Here is a 17,784-nt window from a genome sequence, read left to right on the forward strand (position 1 = left end):
CAGGTTTCAGAGCAGTTTTGTGCAGCTTGGATTTTGATTCTCTTTGAATTCCTCTTCATTTCTCCATCTGTCAAATGTGTTAAAGTTTGGGTAAAATAATAGATATATCGGGGAGATGAGGAGATATAAACTGCAGTTTCCCGCGCCAAGAGTCCACGTTAATCTTGATCACACATACAGTGTATATATTTAATAATTAGGTAGCACTCAGAATGAACCCACGCGCTTTCAGAGCTTGCTCTGGGGCTGGAATAAAATCAACGCTTTCTGATGTGGCGCGGGGGACAGCTGGCCCGCGTTATTTGCGCCAGAGTGGGTCGGAACGATGCCTGTTGCCTGCGATGGCACTTTGCCACGCGCAGCGCTTCCCTGGCCGCCTCGAAAGCAGTCTGAAGGGACACGGAAGCCCGCTTTCTCTCTGTGATAAAGCGCAAAACTGGTATCTACCCTCAGCCACCCTATCTCCAAATAATGTGCGATTCGATCTCACCCCTACTTTTCCCTCACACGTCCCGCGTGCGGTTCAGGTCCAGCCTAACGTGGAGAAGCCCGTGTACGGGCCGTGTAACCAGGTTCCCCAAACCCGGACTACGTCTCCGAGCTGCCCGAACCGCGCAGCCCCTTCCTCTCCGGTTCTCGCGACCCCCCACGGACTCCCCATCACTTTGGAAATGACGAAGTCTTCAAACGCACAAAGTACTTGAAAAATTCAATTCTCCCAGACTTCCATGGGTCGAAGTAAAACAAAAGGCGCAAGGTGGGAGTGGATGGCTGGGTGAGCAGAGCGGAGAGCCACGTCAAACCCGAACTCTCCTGGCAGGGCGAAATGCTAGGAGCGCTGGGCAGCGCGCGCTCTGGGCCACTTTCCAGGGATGCGCTCCCGGGCTGCTCTGCCCAGGACCTGCGGGGCCGCAGCCCGGCCCACTCGCTTCATGTGCTCGCGCTCCACTGACTGTGGCCTGACCCTGACAACCTCACACCCCCGGTTTTCACCCCCCCTCCCCCCGAAAAACTGGTAAATTCCCTGGAGCGTCCGAGTGTGTTACGGACCGTCTCGGTTTCTACCCCAGACGTGCCGATGTCGGCTGGCGCTGCTGTGGTCTGAGCCCAGGTCGGAAGGCTTCGGGCCGTTCTGCACTGGCGTGTGCCCGCTCAACAAATCCTGCGGCCGCCTCATCTGTTGTGGGCTACGAGTTTCCCGTGTGATCGCGTTCGGTTGGGGAAGCAGAGTCCCAACATCTCAGCCGGAAAATGCGCTCCCGGAGCGCTTACAAGCCGCGTCTGTAATTGCTTATTAACAGCGAATATTCATGCTTCTCCTTATCCGCAATGAGACGTGCCTCCCCCCTTTTCGGTAATAAAACAATAAAATAAGACGGCACCACTCTTGACTCTACTGTCTGCGGAAACGCAAGGGAGAAACAGGCAGCTGGGGCAAAAGGGCTTGATTCAATATCAAACTGATTATTTCACTAATTATTCTACCTTCTGTGTTGCGCCGCAGAGGAGAGGCGCAGGGAATCTCAACCGCACTGCTGCTGGGGAACCTTTGTCTCTTGGTGCCAGGCCCAGCTGAAGATGGTGTGTGGAGGGAATCCGAGGTTCAGGGAAACTGAGCTGCGGTGGATTTTAAATTGTGGGGAGCAAATGCGATTGTCTCCTGAAAGCAGGCGTGTGGGCGTGAGGATGAGGGTGTCTCCAGTACCCCACCCCACCCGGGCCTCTGATTCATAAGCTGGGTCCTCAAGGATGACGTTGTGCTCTCACCGACCCCGGAACCCCAAAAGCCGAGCGCAAGGTTCTTCTTCACGAACCCTTCCCGATAAGTAAAAGAGTGGGACCGAAGAAAATGGGGTTCTTGTGTGCTGAAGGCCTGGGAGCCTTCCACCACCGGGAGGAAAGTGTACCTGAAGCTACAACTCCTGATGTGGAGAGAAACCTCGCTTGCCCAGATCCCCACCCTCTGGGACCGGTGCCTCCTGCAAGCTTTCGGCTTGCAGAGCCTTTCTGGTGCCAGCCTCTAAACCCTGCTCCCGCCCCGGCATCCTCCTCTCCGAGTGCTGAGATGACTTCTGTGCCAGCAGTGGACCCCGCTAAGGAGACCCCAAACCCTGTTCCCCTAAACTCCAGCAAAATACGGACACCACGATTGATTCTCACAGTAGGACAGTCTCAAAAAAAAAAAAAAAAAAAAAAAAAAAAAAAAAAGACTAAAGGAAAAGAAAGTCGCAGTCGACATGATCCAATTAGTAAATGCCTAATTGAATTAGTGTCACCTCCGTCAGCCAATGGGAGAGCCCCCGGGTTGTGGGCCGCGAAGCCCCTCCCTGGCCGCACGTATATAAAGCAGCCAATGACAGGCTGCAAGTTTCCAAGTGGTCAACTTGACCCGCACTTGGGCAGTCGAGAAGGGCAGAAAGGCTATAGCAGCGCTGGTGGGTGGATAGGCACAGAGATCTGAATCTTCTTACTCCTGGGGGGTGAGTGCGGAGGAGGACGGGGGTCCAGAGAGGCGAGAAGGACGGGGAAGGAAAAGGAGAGTGCTTTTTCGGTCAATCTCCACCCCCTGCCTTCAAACCCAGGGCGCTTTCCCGGCGGAAAGGGCGCTGTGTTCGGGGCGCGCGAGCGCGCGCCTTAGCGGCCCGCGTGCGGCCAGGTGGGTAGCCCCAGCACCGGAGCAAGGGGAAGTTACCTTCCCCTCGGAAGAGGGCGCTGGCTCCCCCATCCTGCCTTTATATTAAGGCCGCGGGAGGAGAGGAAGCAGCCAGCTGCCGTCTGCGCTTCGCAAAGCATGCAGTTAGGGGAGCAGCTCTTGGTGAGCTCGGTGAACCTGCCCGGCGCGCACTTCTACCCGCTGGAGAGTGCGCGAGGCGGGGGCGGCGGGGGCGCAGGCCACCTCCCTGGCGCGGCCCCCTCGCCGCAGAGGCTGGACTTAGACAAAGCGCCCAAGAAGTTCCCTGGCAGCCTCGCGTGCGAGACGGGGAGCGGGGAGCCCTCGGCCGCCAGCGCGGGGGCCCCCGCGGCCATGCTCAGTGACGCCGACGCCGGGGACGCCTTCGCCAGCGCCGCGGCCGTGGCCAAGCCCGGGCCCCCGGACGGCCGCAAGGGCTCCCCCTGCGGGGAGGAGGAGCTGCCCTCGGCCGCCGCCGCCGCCGCCGCCGCCGCCGCCGCCGCCGCCGCCGCCACCGCGCGGTACTCCATGGACAGCCTGAGCTCGGAGCGCTACTACCTCCAGTCCCCCGGGCCTCAGGGCTCCGAGCTGGCCGCGCCCTGCTCGCTCTTCCCCTACCAGGCGGCGGCCGGGGCGCCCCACGGATCTGTGTACCCTGCTCCCAACGGGGCGCGCTACCCCTACGGCTCCATGCTGCCCCCCGGCGGCTTCCCCGCCGCGGTGTGCCCACCTGGGAGGGCGCAGTTCGGCCCGGGAGCCGGCGCGAGTAGCGGCGCGGGAGGCGGCGGCGGCGGGGCAGGCGGCCCGGGGGCCTATCAGTACAGCCAGGGCGCCCCGCTCTACGGGCCCTACCCTGGGGCGGCCGCCGCGGGGTCCTGCGGAGGACTGGGGGGGTTGGGGGTTCCTGGTTCCGGCTTCCGTGCCCACGTCTACCTGTGCAACCGGCCTCTGTGGCTCAAATTCCACCGCCACCAAACCGAGATGATCATTACGAAACAGGGCAGGTGAGAGCAGCGCGGAGGGGCCCCGAGGTGAATGACAATTGAGTGACTGACTGCGTGGCCCTGGGGAAGCCGGGGGTGAGGGAGCTGTGCCCATTGGCCCAGCGCTACGCTCGGAGGCGCTTTCCCGCGCGCACCTCCAGTCGGGTGTCCCTCCCGGACCGCGCACAGGCTTGTGCACGGCGCTAATGTTAGAGCTGCCCCCCCACCCCCATCCCTTCCCCTCCCGTCACCCTCGTCTGGACTGGCGAGGAGGCGGAAATGGAAATCGGGGCTTGCCCACAAAGCTGGATTTACTAGAACCGCCCGCTCGGCATAGCGAGCCGGTCCCGCACACCCGCGAGGAGCCGCGGCGGGCAAAGGCGCAGAGGTCGGCCTCCTGAGCGCGGTAGGTGGGCTCCCGCAGTTTTAGGCGCCAGAGGCGCGGTGGGGCGCCTGGGGGAGGCGGCATCAGAGGCTTAGTTGGTCCCGCAGTGCGTCAGGCAGGCCCTGAGCCGGACCTGGTGGGGTTCTGATCCCCATCCGACTGCTAAGGGTGGGTGCGAATGGTGGAAGTGAGCGGTGGGTGCCGGGAGAGGGGCGCTCGAGGGGAGCTTTGAACCTGGCGAGTACAATTTAAAAATTTTAACAGGAACAACTGAATGTTGTTCTCTGGCCCTTAAACGTAGAAAAATGAATGATTTTTAACATCCTTGGTAGAAAAATTAAGGACTTGAGTGGGGAGAGGGTGTGGCAGCACCTCGATTTGGGAAATACTGACTTTGGGGAAAACGGTTTCAGAAAACAGACACGTTCCAAGAGTTGACAACTGGTGTATTTCGCAGAGTTAGGGCCCCTTTCTGTACCTGTATTCGGTTCTTCGTGTAGGCTGTTAAACGTCCTACTCCCGCCCACCCACCCCAGATGCGGGCAGACCTGGCCCGCTTTCAGGCATCTGGACTCAAATCGCTGATCCTGGTTCTGTTCCCTTGCACAGGCGCATGTTTCCTTTCTTGAGCTTCAACATAAACGGACTCAATCCCACTGCCCACTACAACGTGTTTGTAGAGGTGGTGCTGGCGGACCCCAACCACTGGCGATTCCAGGGGGGCAAGTGGGTGACCTGCGGCAAGGCGGACAGTAACATGCAGGGTGAGGAGAGAGGAGGCCCAGGCAGGGGAGGAGCGGGCGGGGAACCCCTGACTCAAAAAATTCATTTAAATCCAACACTTTCCACCCTGGTCTGGGGCCTAGAGGTGTTAGTCTGAGTTTGCTTGATATTGATTGTTTGAAAAGGGGAGAGTGGGAGAGAACTGCCAAGTCACATTTCTTGCCTACCAGTATAAGCTTGGATACTTTCAACCATGACCCTAGTCCCCCCAACAATTCCTTTGAAATGCTCTAGTGGAAAGGGCTCCTGACACTCTAACCTTCACTTGACAAGGCCTTGCTCAAGGTTGAGTCCGCATGAGAACCCAGCCACTTTCCATCAGAGATGTTGCCCTTCCAGCTTTAGGAGGGCCCAAATTGACCTTCAAGAGACATCTCCTGGTGGCTGTCATTTTTATGTGGAGGTAGCATTAAGAGGACTGCCTTGTCAATGGAAGGCAGGAAGCACAGGGGCCCTGGGAGGGCTGTCAGTGGAGTCTAGTTGGAGAGTGGAGAGCAGAGTCCTGGGGAGCCTTGTGCCAGAAGACTATCTCTCAGATCTTTGCCCAGAAGTAACAGACATCCCTCCCCTATGTCCATTTGTAATCAGCCCTATCTGCTTGGGTTTTGTGTTTTGTTTCATTTTCTCTTAGGCAACAAAATGTATGTTCACCCAGAGTCTCCTAATACTGGTTCCCACTGGATGAGACAGGAGATTTCCTTTGGGAAATTAAAACTCACCAATAACAAAGGCGCAAATAACAACAACACCCAGGTAGAGTGACAGAGGACGGGGTGTCTTTTGGCCATAGATCTCTTTCCTAACAAGTTTCCATACTCTTCACTGTATTTGTAATATTTGCAGGTGTCACCTGTTTGCTTACCTAGTTCTGACCTTTTTTTTTTTTTTTTCCCCTTTTGACCTTTCTCATTTTTACTAGATTTCGGTTAACAGTGAGTTGACTGTTAGGAGAAGAAATACTAAAGTCTTTTGGGAGACTTAGTAAACTAAGAGAAAAGAGTGTTTTTCAAACACGCATACCCAGCTAGCTAGGGTTTAAGTTTCAAAAGCGGCAATGATAAGATCTTAAAAAGTGGCTATAGAACAAGGGAACTGTCGGTGGGGTAGCAAGCAGGAGTCCCATTCCAAGACGTGTAGTTTGTTAAGATTTACATCTAAGAGACTCTTTGGATTTGGCAACTCTTTCTCTGTACCACTTCCAGATGATAGTGTTACAGTCTTTACACAAGTACCAACCCCGACTGCACATTGTTGAAGTGACAGAGGATGGTGTGGAGGATCTGAATGAGCCCTCAAAGACTCAGACCTTTACCTTCTCCGAAACGCAGTTCATTGCGGTGACTGCCTACCAAAACACCGATGTGAGTGTCCTCCTAAACGTCCCAAGAATCTCTACAGCTAGGTCCAGTGTGACAAAGCACTCAACGACTGACTGTTTTTCTCCCCTGTCTAGATAACTCAACTAAAGATTGATCATAACCCCTTTGCAAAAGGCTTCAGAGACAACTACGATTCGTAAGTGCAGCTTTTATTCATATTTGCACGGTCGTCTTTGAACAGGACATATATAACCAGACACTTCCCAGAGAACGTTCTAGGAAGAGATTTCACATTTGTTTGGGATTTTCACCTATTTTTATTTTTGCAACCCCCCCCCCCCCCCGACGGCTAATCTTGCTTTGGAATTTTCATGGAATGATTTTGTTCATTTTTTAATAAAGATTTTATTTATTTATTCATGAGAGACATGCAGAGAAAGAGAGAGGCAGAGACATAGGCAGAGGGAAAAGCAGGCTCCAGGCAGGGAGCCTGATGTGGGTCTTTGGGATCACTCCCTTAGTCAAAGGCAGCCGGTCAACTGCTGAGCCATCCAGGCATCCCTTTTGATCATTTTCTAAAGCAATGTTAAGGGCTCTAAAATGAGGAGGTATTTTTTTTTTAACATTTGAGTGGTGATTTGAAATTTTCATAATCTGCATTTATATGCCTTTCATTTGATCCCACGTTTTTTAGCCTCTTAGGATTGGGTATTATTACTCTTTCTCTTATTATTATTATTATTATTTTACATAAGAAAAACCTAAAACTAAGAGGATGTCATTTTCACAACATTAAACAGTAAGGCCCCACCAGACCATTTACATGTGGGATTTCTAACACCATAGCCAGCATTCCTTCTGTGACACTGACAAAGGAGAATTGCACTGTTCTCCAAGTTCTAGGACCTGGAAAGGCAGATTTTTCTATAGTTTAAACACCTAGAGCTTGGGAGGAAACTTTTTTTGTATGAGCCAATGGTCCAGCTGAAGTAGACCAGTGCATCTCCTACCTCCATCCCTCCACTCCAGCAGACCAGTGCTCCCAGTACAGCCTACTATGTGAGCTTTTTTGATTTCTGGGAGGTGGTTATTTGGGGACAACATTAGGGTTTTTTTTTTAAGTGTTTCTCTTTATATTGTAGCATGTACACCGCTTCAGAAAATGACAGGTTAACTCCATCTCCCACGGATTCTCCTAGATCCCATCAGATTGTCCCTGGAGGTCGGTACGGCGTTCAATCCTTCTTCCCGGAGCCCTTTGTCAACACTTTACCTCAAGCCCGATATTATAATGGCGAGAGAACCGTGCCACAGACCAACGGCCTCCTTTCACCCCAACAGAGCGAAGAGGTGGCCAACCCTCCCCAGCGGTGGCTTGTCACGCCTGTCCAACAACCTGGGACCAACAAACTAGACATCGGTTCCTATGAGTCTGAATATACTTCCAGCACCTTGCTCCCCTATGGTATTAAATCCTTGCCCCTCCAGACGTCCCACGCCCTGGGGTATTACCCTGACCCAACCTTCCCTGCCATGGCAGGCTGGGGTGGTCGGGGTTCTTATCAGAGGAAAATGGCCGCTGGACTCCCATGGACCTCCAGAACAAGCCCCCCTGTGTTCTCTGAAGATCAGCTCTCCAAGGAGAAAGTCAAAGAAGAAATTAGCTCTTCTTGGATAGAGACACCCCCTTCCATCAAGTCTCTCGATTCCAATGATTCGGGGGTATACACCAGTGCTTGTAAGCGACGGCGGCTGTCTCCTAGCACCTCTAGTAATGAAAATTCACCCTCCATAAAGTGTGAGGACATTAACGCTGAAGAGTACAGTAAAGACACCTCAAAAGGCATGGGGGGGTATTATGCTTTTTACACAACTCCCTAGAGAGTTATTTTAACTTCGTCAAAATGAGCTCACTTTTTGCAGATGGACTTGGTGGTGTTTTTTTTGTTGTTGTTGTCTTCTTTGCCTAGGTTTGCCAAAAAGACGTTTGCATTCCACCTTGATGCATCCCGTTTTGTGCAATCCTCTAAAAGAAGGTACCAAAGCTTTTTGATTGCTGCAGGTAACTGAAATGAGCCTCACCATTTTTTTCTTTTTTAAATAAAATTAATGAAGGACTTTAAAGCGTTTTTAAAATTCGAAGGTTATTTGAGGTTCTGGATTTATTTATTGGAGGCACTAAACATTCCGAGAATCGGGCTGTGAAGATTTGAGTGCTGAGCGCTAGCCAATGGGTCAAAAGCTTCGGTTCTGGTTTCTATTTGTAAATCTGTAAGCAAGGAGAATCCCAGAGTGGCAAGGTGTTTTGCTTCTGGAAGAGAGGGCTGGGCCTTAAGCTTCAACGGGGGACTTTTTGCTGTTACTTTCTGCTAGGGGCAAAAGATGCTAGGCCTGGGAGGTGAGAAAAACCTTATGTGAAGGTGCTGGCTTTACCTGACTGATTTCCTCCTAGGCTTTTGCGGCAAGCCATGTTTGCCCCTAGTTCAGGACTGCTTCACTTGCTAGGCCTCTGCTCACATGCTGGGGTGGCTAGTAGGACTCAGGAGAGGGCAGGCGAGGGAGTCGCCAAAAAAGAAAAAAAAAGAAGAATTTTTAAGTGTACAGTTTTGTGTGTGCTTAGATCCACTGTAGAATAATGTGGGATATATTGTACAAATAGCCTCCTTATGTGTCTGAGATTATGTAAAATTGGTGCTTTGGCTTTGTAAAGAATTCACAAATCACCCGACAGCAGTTGCAGGGCCAGGGGGATAGGTTCTCTCATCATCTGGGATATTGGGGAATATTCTGTTTACTTCTTAGATAGTTAAGAATGTATTCAGCTACTCTGTACTAACTTGAAACGTGTTTAATGAAAACTCCTACTTCACCCTCTTTCTTTGCCATCCCCTCTACCCAGCTCCATAATGTGAAGAAACTAAAACCGGATGCCACAGCTCCTATAGGCTTTTTAGATACCTTGGATTTTTATGTACAGTCTTAGTCATTTTTAATAAATGTGGTTCATTAAGGGAACGGGCAGAGCTGTCTTCTGTACTAAGAGTTTTAATCTTTGTTTTAAAAATCATTTTGCTTCCTCCTCCACCCCCTCCAGCATGAGCACTAAGTCCCCTACCCACCCCCCTTCTCCCCCAGGCTCTAGAATCTGTAAGTGGACACTGTAGTCACAAGGGGGTGGGGTTGCTTTTGTTTATCTTCTTTTTTTTTTTTTTCTTGAAGATGAATGGGTTTATTTCCTCACCCCACTGGGAAGTCTGGACAATGGGTATTGGGCCTGCCGGCGGGGGTGGGGGGAGAGGGGAGGTTGCAGAGATGCAGGATTGCCCATTGCGAGGCTTAACCTGGCCTGGAAAAGCTCAGCCCCCGGCCCTTGGACTCCGGGCCCTGCCTCGGCCCGTGACCACTTGGTTCTCCGGGCTTTTTCCTAGGCTCTCCTGCGGCCACCCATCCCCGGACCCACGTGGGCTCCCCGGGAAACCCCGTGGCCCTTTGAGCGCCCACGGGTTACCGGTCCCCGAAGCGCGGCGGGAAGCGGGCCGCCCACCACTCGGGTCGGCTGCAACCTGCGGCTTCTCGGTACGCGGAGCCCCCGGGCGCCCCCGCCGGCGTCGCGGGCCGCTCCCTCGGCAGCTGCTGGCCGCGCGCTGCGGGCACACCCGGCCGGGGACGCCGGGGACGCCGGGGACGCCGCGGGCCAGGGGCGGGCGCGACACTTACAAATGAGGATTCCGGTCGTCCCGTGCAGCTCCGCTCTGCAAACAGCGTCAGGGGAGCGCTTCGCCCGGAGTCTAGCTCCGTTTATTTGGCTCGCATTCCCCGGGAGGGCGAAGGCCGCCGCATCCCCCGGCTGAGCCCTGGGCCCGCAGGAAAGTTAAACCCAGGAGTGGGGCGGAGGGCCCTTTGTCCCCCAGCCAGACGTCCCGCCAGGCTTATCAGCAGACGGCTGCTGGCCCAGCTTGCAAACCCTTCCAGCCCCTTCCTGACCCTCCCGGGGTAAAGGTCTGCCGGGAGGGTCATTTTGCTAAACTGCGTGGCGCGGAAATGCAGCTGCTAAGAGGATTAGCTGCTGGGAGGCGAGCAATCAGCCGGGACCTCCTCCTCTTCCGCGCCCAATTAAGGCCGCCGGGAGCCTCTCCCCGGCTCCCCATGCCTCGCACCCTCCCTGCGCCCGAGTTCTTCCCCCGCCGCCCGCGACCTCGGGGGCCCGGACTCTCGCCCCGGGTCGGTGACCGTGTCTGTCCAAAACGCTTTGCCAAAGCCGCCCGGAATTTTACGACGCTGGAAGCGAAAGCTCGAAATCTGGTTTTGTGTATTTGTTGTGGATGACAGATTCAGCCTCGGCGGGAGGGCTTGCAGCGCCCCCCAGCCTGGGCAGCGCCCCGCTCGCCCCCGAGGGACCATCAGGTCCTGGGAGCTGCGACGGAATTTCGGAGCGATGCTCCGCCCTCTAGAAAGCCCGAAAATGCTCATCGCCGCCGGGATAAAGCTGACTCTGGCCCCAGTCTATTTCGAGTCCTGTATATTTTTGCACCGTACAGTAAAAAGAACCTGGTACTTGTGAAAAGTCCCTCACAGTGTTTAATAGAAACGTAAGTGGCTGAGTAGCCCCAATTAACACCTTGTGATAAGGCATTCCTAAGATGGAGTGTCAGACACCAAATTGTGAAGAGATGTATCTAATTAATCCTCCTAGGATGACACCGATAAACAAGCCTCTATTTAAATAAAGATCAAGGGCTCGGCGCCCCGTTTGTTTACATTCCCTGCCAGGGTCCCCGCGTCTGCACCCGCGCGGGGCGGCGCTCCCGGGCGCAGGGAGGAGACCCCGGCTTGGGGTCCGCTGCTCCGCCGGGGCTCGCTCCACCTCGGTTCCTGCTCCAAACAAAAGCGAATAAACTGCAATGAGAGAGCCCAGAGGAGAACGAAGTGCAAAAAGGACCCGACTCTGAGTTGGAAATGGTGTTGCCATCTTCCACGCCATCCTTTACATAGCCTTTTTTTTTTTTGGTTGTTAGAGTTAAAAAAAAAAAAAAAAAAAAAAAAAAAAAAAAAAAAAAGCTCCTGGTAGCCCCTGGAAGTCTTTTCTGGTTTGGGAAGAACTCGGGGCGGAGCCTCCCTGCGCTCCCCACCCCGCCGCAAGGTCGCTCCCCTTGGTCCCAGGTTCCTCCCTCTGGGGTCCGAAGCTGCGAATCGCTGGGGCCCGGGGTGGCCGACCTGGCAGTGGGGTGCTGAGCCGCCCACTGGGAAAGGCCGGAAGAGTAGGAAAAGAAGTAAGCGATGGGGGAAGCTGCTGACTAGCGCGCCGAACTGGGAACGGGGGCCGGGGTTTGGAGCCCGCTCGGAGTCTGCAGCAAAGCATCTCCCAACTCCGTGATGGAAAATTTCAAGCTCGGGATCAGCTTTTGGTCCTAGCCTCCCTCTGCTCCAGACACCTTTGATTAGCTTTAAACTGGTGTAAAGACAGACTCGCAGTCTCCCCTTTCCTCTGCAGTCCCTTCCTTCTTTCTGAACCAAACAAGTCTCTCTCTCTCTCTCTCTCTCTCTCTGTCTCTCGGGAAGGTGCTGATGATGCAGTTTTTAAAAAATTTGCAGGTGTAAAGGAAACGCACCGGAGTAAAAACCATTCCCGCAGGTCCCTTGATTTTAATCGAAATTGATCCTCCAGTGGGGGACAGAAATTAAAATCACTCATTTCCCACTCGCCTGGATGCTGGCTGCATCCTTTCTTTCGCGTTCGCGCCGCGATGTCCCCCACTACGTTGCGCGCCCACTGCACAAGTTTGGCTTTCCACCTCGCGGGGATTTCGGCGTCACCAGGAGGCACTTTTTAAAGACCCTTTGCAAAACTGCAATGAGCCCGATTGAGTCCGGTTGCGTGACATCCCCCACCCCTCCGTCTCCCATCCTTCAAATGCAGGCTTTCGGGTGTTGGAGCTCCGGCCCGGGTGGTCTCGAACCCGCGCAATCTGTCCAGCTGCACCTTTCCTCGCCGGGGCGGAGGTCACCTATTCTGCGACCCGCGGAGGCCTGGGCTCAGCGCACACCCTTGGGGTCCCCGCCTTCCCGGACCGGAATGACGCCTGAAGTTACGACGGACACTTTTTTTTTTTTTTAACATGATGAGGACGCTGACCTTGAGGGCCACCGACTTTTCCCTTATTATGGCTGAAAGGAAAAATAAGCCTTTCTCCTAAAGGTCTCTGTATCCCTTATTCTTTTCTCCTTCGGCCCTAGGAGCCCTTTGCGCTTCGCAGAAGAGGAGCATCGAGGTCCCCAGCCGGAGGATTTAACTGCGCCACGTACGGAGCAGACCCTTAGAGATGGTCCCCCCAGGGCGCGGGCTTCCGAGGGACCCTTGTCCAACCCCCACGCGCGAGGCACTGCTTGGTTAGGCAGCAGGGCGTGCACCCTCCACTTTAATCCCCCACCTCCAGGTCTCCTTAAAGAGCCCTAACTTGCTTCTATAAGCTTGTGGAGGCAGCAGGACTCGCACAGCAACTTCTCTAACTTTAGGTTCGACTCTGCTTTCCGCGCGCGCTCGGAGCGCCTTGCCCTTGGCCCTCGCGTCGCGCTGCGGTTTCCGCGCGGAGGGGCGAGCGCGTTCTCCCCGGCGGCGAGCAGCCTTCGCCATCTGGTGGCCACCGCGAGTACCTGCCCGCCCGGCAGGGCTCCCCGAAGTGGCTGTTCTGTCAGGTCCTGGAGAATAATAAACAATTATTTTCTTTATCCCACTCCCACTCTTTCCCTTTAAAACTCCTTGGTGTCGGGGGAGGAGGAGCCTACAACGTGGAATTTCTAAGACTCTAAGGTCTAGTTCTGGACTGTGGCTTCCTGGCAGCAATTGCCCTGGGCTTCCCTGAGTTTCATCCATTTCTGCAAAGTGGGGATTTGAACAACATGGATCTCTCTCAGTAGTACCCAGGAGGAGGAAATGAGATGGTAAACGAACCGCTTTCTAAACTTGCGTAGCTCCAAGTATTAGTAGGTATTATTAATTACCGGTTTTATACATGATATGTGATGGTAAACTCAAATGCATTGGCAAATGATTCTTCATTAATTCAAAAAATTACAGAAAATTTCAAACATACACCAAAGTAAAGAGCAATGGGCCCTCATTTATCTTCTTCCAGATACAGATATCTGTCTTCCAACTCATGGCTGCTCTTGTTTGCTCCTGTAATCCCCACCTTATTCACAAATTCCAGAAATCCTGACATCTAATCCATGACTATTTCCATACTTAGCCCTAAAGCATAAAGATTCATATATATATGAATTATATATATATATATTGATCACACTTACAGAATTAACAATCTTTTCTTAGTATCATGAAATATCCAAGCATATTTCCCTTATTGTCTCAGTTTTTGTTGTTGTTCCAGTTCGTTTGTTTTTTATAGTTGTTTTTTATAGTTGGTTTGTTTGAGTCAGGATCCAAATAAGTCCCACACATCTGATTGATGCGTCACTTCATTCTCTCAATTGAGTCCCCTTGCTCTCCTCTTTTATTTCTCCTTAAAATGTATTGCAGAAGTCATTCATTTTAATTTTCTAGGTTCTGGATTTTGCTAATTGCATCCCCATTGTGAAAACATGATCCTTTGGCCCTTGGGTTTCCAGTAAAGTGGTAATTACACATGAAGACTTGATCTGATTCAAGTTCTATTTTTTTTTAACAGAACTTAAAAAAAAAAGATTTTATTTATTTTTTCATGAGAGACACACAGAGAAAGAGGCAGAGGGAGACACACATGCAGAGGGGGAAGCAGGCTCCATGTAGGGAGCCCCACCTGAGACTTGATCCTGAGTCTCCAGGATCACACCCGGGGCGGAAGGCGGACCTAAACCATTGAGCCACCCAGGCCGCCCCAAGTTCTATTGTTTGACAATATTTCATAAAGGTAATATTCCATCAAAAGGCTCATGATGTCTGGCTTGTCTCCTCTTGAGGCATGCCGTTGTCCATTGATGATTGTCCACTAGATCCATTATTTCATTAAGGGTTTCACAAAGGAAATAAAGTTCAGTACATCTGTTATTACCAATGACATATACACAAGAAACTTTAATTCGATGACACTTTTTAAAGACTTATTTTCCCCGTATTTTGGGATATAATTGAGATATGATATTTTTAAGTTTAAGGTGTACAATCTGATAATTTAATACATGTGTATATTGTGAAATGATTACCACAATAAGGTTAGTTAACACTTCCATCACATTGCATAATAACCACTTGTTTGTGTATGGTGAGAACATTTCAGATCTACTCTCTTAGCAACTTTCAAGTATGTAATACAGTATTGTTAACTATGGTCACCATGCTGCCCTACGCTTGATCCTCAGAATTTACTCATAACTGGACTCTTCATAGTCTTCCACTTTTTGACCAACATCTCTTCATTTTCCTTTTGTCCCTGCTGCCAACGCCTGGCAAACATCATTTTATTCTCTATTTATTTTCTTTTTAAAAGATCTTACTGATTTATTTGAGAAAGAGAGATTGACAGAGAGAATGCATGGGGGTAGGGACAGAGGGAGAAGCAGACTCTCCACTGAGCAGGAAGCCCGATGTGGGGCTTGATCCTCCCCAGGATAATGACCGCAGCCAAAGGCAGATGCTTAAACGACTGAGCCCCTTATTCTCTATTTCTCTTATTCTCTATTTCTATTAGTTTGGCTTGTTTTGATTCCACATATAAGTGATATCATTCAGTGTTTGTGTTCGACTTATTTCACTTAGGAGAACATTCTCTAGGTTGATCCATGTCGTCACAGAAGGAAGGATTTTCCTCCTTTTTAAATAATCCATTATATAGTATATATTATATGCCAGTTTTTATTATGCATCTATCAATGTACACTTGGGTTATTTCCATGCTTTAGCTATTATGAATGATATTGCAGTGAATGTGGGGGTGCAGCTATCTCTTCAGGATAATGATTCTCAATGACACTTTGTTTTTTTTTTAAGATTTATTTATTTATTTATGATAGACATAGAGAGAAAGAGAGAGAGAGGCAGGGACACAGCAGGAGGGAGAAGCAGGCTCCATACTGGGAGCCCGACGTGGGACTCGATCCCGGGACTCCAGGATCGCGCCCTGGGCCAAAGGCAGGCACCAAACCGCTGAGCCACCCAGGGATCCCCCTCAATGACACTTTGAATGTGACAGAGTAAACCAAAAAGCCAAGGTCTCTGCCCGTTATATATCACCACAAGGAAAGAGCTGTGGCCCTCTGGGGAACATAGGCCATAGAAAATTGAGTGAGAAAATAGACAAAGTACATGACTTGGCAAGATTTAGCAGATGATACACATTTATTGAAACAGTTTGCTACACACAAATTGCTAAGAAATCACATAAAACCAGCATATAACAAAGTGATAAAATATGTTTCCATTTGCTTTTGTACTCCCAGGGAAAATTATCAATTTCCTAATCCCCTTACAGGTATATTTCAGGAATTGATAAGGTAAAGCATCATATGTGGATCATAAGTGATAAAAAGGACTATCAAATAACTTGATGATTGTTCTAGGGAGGTGATGATGTCATCCATGACCCTTCTCAGGGTTCTCGGATCAAGCCCTGAGTCAGGCTCCATTTTCACTACAGAGTATGCTTGAGATTTCTCTCTCCCTCTCCATCTCCCCTTCCCACCCATGCTGTCTCTCTCTCTTCTTTCAAATAAATAAATCTTAAAAAAAAAACAAAAACAAACAACTAAGCCTGTCATGAAGTGATGTCTATTGCTTCCTGCACTTTGATCTATACTCAGCTCTGGGGTAGTGAATCCACAGAATCCACAGAATATATGCCCTATATCCTACATAATCCCTGGTATTTTCTGATATTCTTAATTTTAGCAGGCAGGTTTTATTTTTATCTTATAAATCTAAAGTCCAAAAACATTCTTCGGCATTTTACTTCTTGCAGGATTCCACCTTTTTCCTGTAAAAAAAAAAAAAGGTAATTATTGATCTAATGAATCAACTAATTAGACTGTGCTCATCACTAAATATTTGGAAGGCTGCAGATAAAGACCACATAGCAGCTGCAGAAAAGCACAGAGAAACATGAATTGAGGTAGTGTACAGAAATGCTTGTGCAATGTGGGAATGTGTATTTGTGCTCCAGAGCAGAATATCTTTAAGCTGATATTATAGAATATAAAATATGATTAGAATAGAATGATATGGTTATATCTAATATTTCCTTAGGGACTTTTCTACTCAGAGCTGTCAAAACAGATTTTGTAAATAGACTAGACTGAAGGGGGGGCAGATGATCCTACTCATATTGATGAAACGCTCTTCTGAAAGACAGAACATAAAGAGAAGAGAGTCTCTAGGAATACAATTAAATCTTAATCTAGAGATGGGTGCCTTAATAACTCCTTCCCACTACTCTTTCCCTTTCAGCAAAAAGAATTTAGCTTGGCACTGAGGAATAAATGTTCCTGCAGAGTCTCTATTGTCAGGGCACTAATATCCACTAAGTATTCCATTAGTTTCTCTATATTTCCAAGCCTCCTTGTACTTAGGCAGGGCCATTAGAACCCAGAGAGAGAGAGAGAAGAGTGTGGATAAGGCCATTAAAAGCTGCAGCCTTTCTAAGAAGGACTTGGCCAATCTGTAGTAAGCTAGCAAAGAGGAAACCAGACTCTCATCTTGCCTTCTCCCCTGCCCCACCTCCCCAACCCCGGTCCCTGGCCAGTGTCCCTGATAGGCCAAACCCACTGAGAAGCCAGAGAACCCGGAAATCTTTTGATGCTGTCATAGAAGTCAACCTCCTGGATACAGGGAGGAATGGAGAACAGAGTGAAACTGGGGGCAATGAAGATGTGCAGCCCAGGGCTTACCCCAGCAACTCATCCCCAATGCCTTGATTGCTAAGAGTTAGACTTCTAAATACACTACAGTTGATTTGAGATGGTTCCAGAAGATGTTTCAATAATAGCTGGAAATCTGGATTCTTACATGAAAACTCCATTATATTTCAGGATTGACAACTTAGTTGAAAACACTAATGGTGTGGAGTCTGCTTCAGACTCTCTCTCTCTCTCTCTCTCTCTCTGCCCCTCCCCCTACTTATACTCATGCATATGCTCTCTCCCTCAAAATAAAGTCTTTTAAAAAATAGAACTACCATATGATTTAGCAATCCCATTTTGGGGAGTAATCTGAAAATAAGATATCAAAGTGATATCTATGCCTTCATGTTCATTGCAGCATTATTCGTAATAGACAAGATATGGAAACAACCTAAGTGTCCATTAACAGAAAAATGAATAAACAAGATATCACACACATGCACACACACACAATGTAATATTATTCGGCTGTGAGAAAGAAGGATATCCTGCCATTTGTGACATGGATAGACCTGGAAGATATGTTAAATGAAATAAGCCAAACAGAGAAAGATAAATACTGCATGATATCACTTAAATGTGGAATCCAAAAAGAAAGAAAGGGAGGAAGGGAGGGATGGAGGGAGGAGAGAAGGAAGGAAGGAAGGAAGGAAGGAAGGAAGGAAGGAAGGAAAGAAGGAAGGAAGGAAGGAAGGAAGGAAGGAAGGAAGGAAGGAAGGAAGGAAGAAAAGAGAAAGGAAAAGAAAAGAAAGAAAA

General features: G+C 50.1%; 1 protein-coding gene across 4 annotated transcripts; it reads left to right on the forward strand.

Annotated features, from left to right (window-relative positions):
* Window positions 1-2,388: 2,388 nt before the first annotated feature.
* EOMES (eomesodermin) lies at window positions 2,389-9,144 on the forward strand. Of its 4 annotated transcripts, none has more exons than XM_041734297.1 (6): window positions 2,389-2,480; window positions 4,649-4,803; window positions 5,454-5,575; window positions 6,025-6,183; window positions 6,276-6,337; window positions 7,284-9,144. In XM_041734297.1, exons 2-6 carry the CDS (start codon window positions 4,653-4,655, stop codon window positions 8,020-8,022), a joined length of 1,233 nt encoding a protein of 410 aa, XP_041590231.1. In that variant the 5' UTR covers window positions 2,389-2,480; window positions 4,649-4,652; the 3' UTR covers window positions 8,023-9,144. The 4 variants fall into 4 exon arrangements, with proteins under 4 accessions (XP_041590231.1, XP_041590229.1, XP_041590230.1 ...); XM_041734295.1 differs by having other exon boundaries at window positions 2,434-3,675; XM_041734296.1 differs by having other exon boundaries at window positions 2,434-3,675; window positions 7,341-9,144.
* The last annotated feature ends 8,640 nt before the right edge of the window (window positions 9,145-17,784 follow it).

Source organism: Vulpes lagopus, chromosome 19 (assembly GCF_018345385.1).
Source record: "Vulpes lagopus strain Blue_001 chromosome 19, ASM1834538v1, whole genome shotgun sequence".
In the NCBI taxonomy this organism is placed as follows: Eukaryota; Metazoa; Chordata; class Mammalia; order Carnivora; family Canidae; genus Vulpes; species Vulpes lagopus.

Bases quoted from the DNA above. Each gene is read 5' to 3' on its own strand.
- EOMES (XM_041734295.1), top strand. From the start codon at position 2,792: ATGCAGTTAGGGGAGCAGCTCTTGGTGAGCTCGGTGAACCTGCCCGGC. The intron at 6,184-6,275 runs GTGAGTGTCCTC...TCCCCTGTCTAG, and splicing joins CTGCCTACCAAAACACCGAT to ATAACTCAACTAAAGATTGA. The intron at 6,338-7,283 runs GTAAGTGCAGCT...TTTATATTGTAG, and splicing joins TTCAGAGACAACTACGATTC to CATGTACACCGCTTCAGAAA.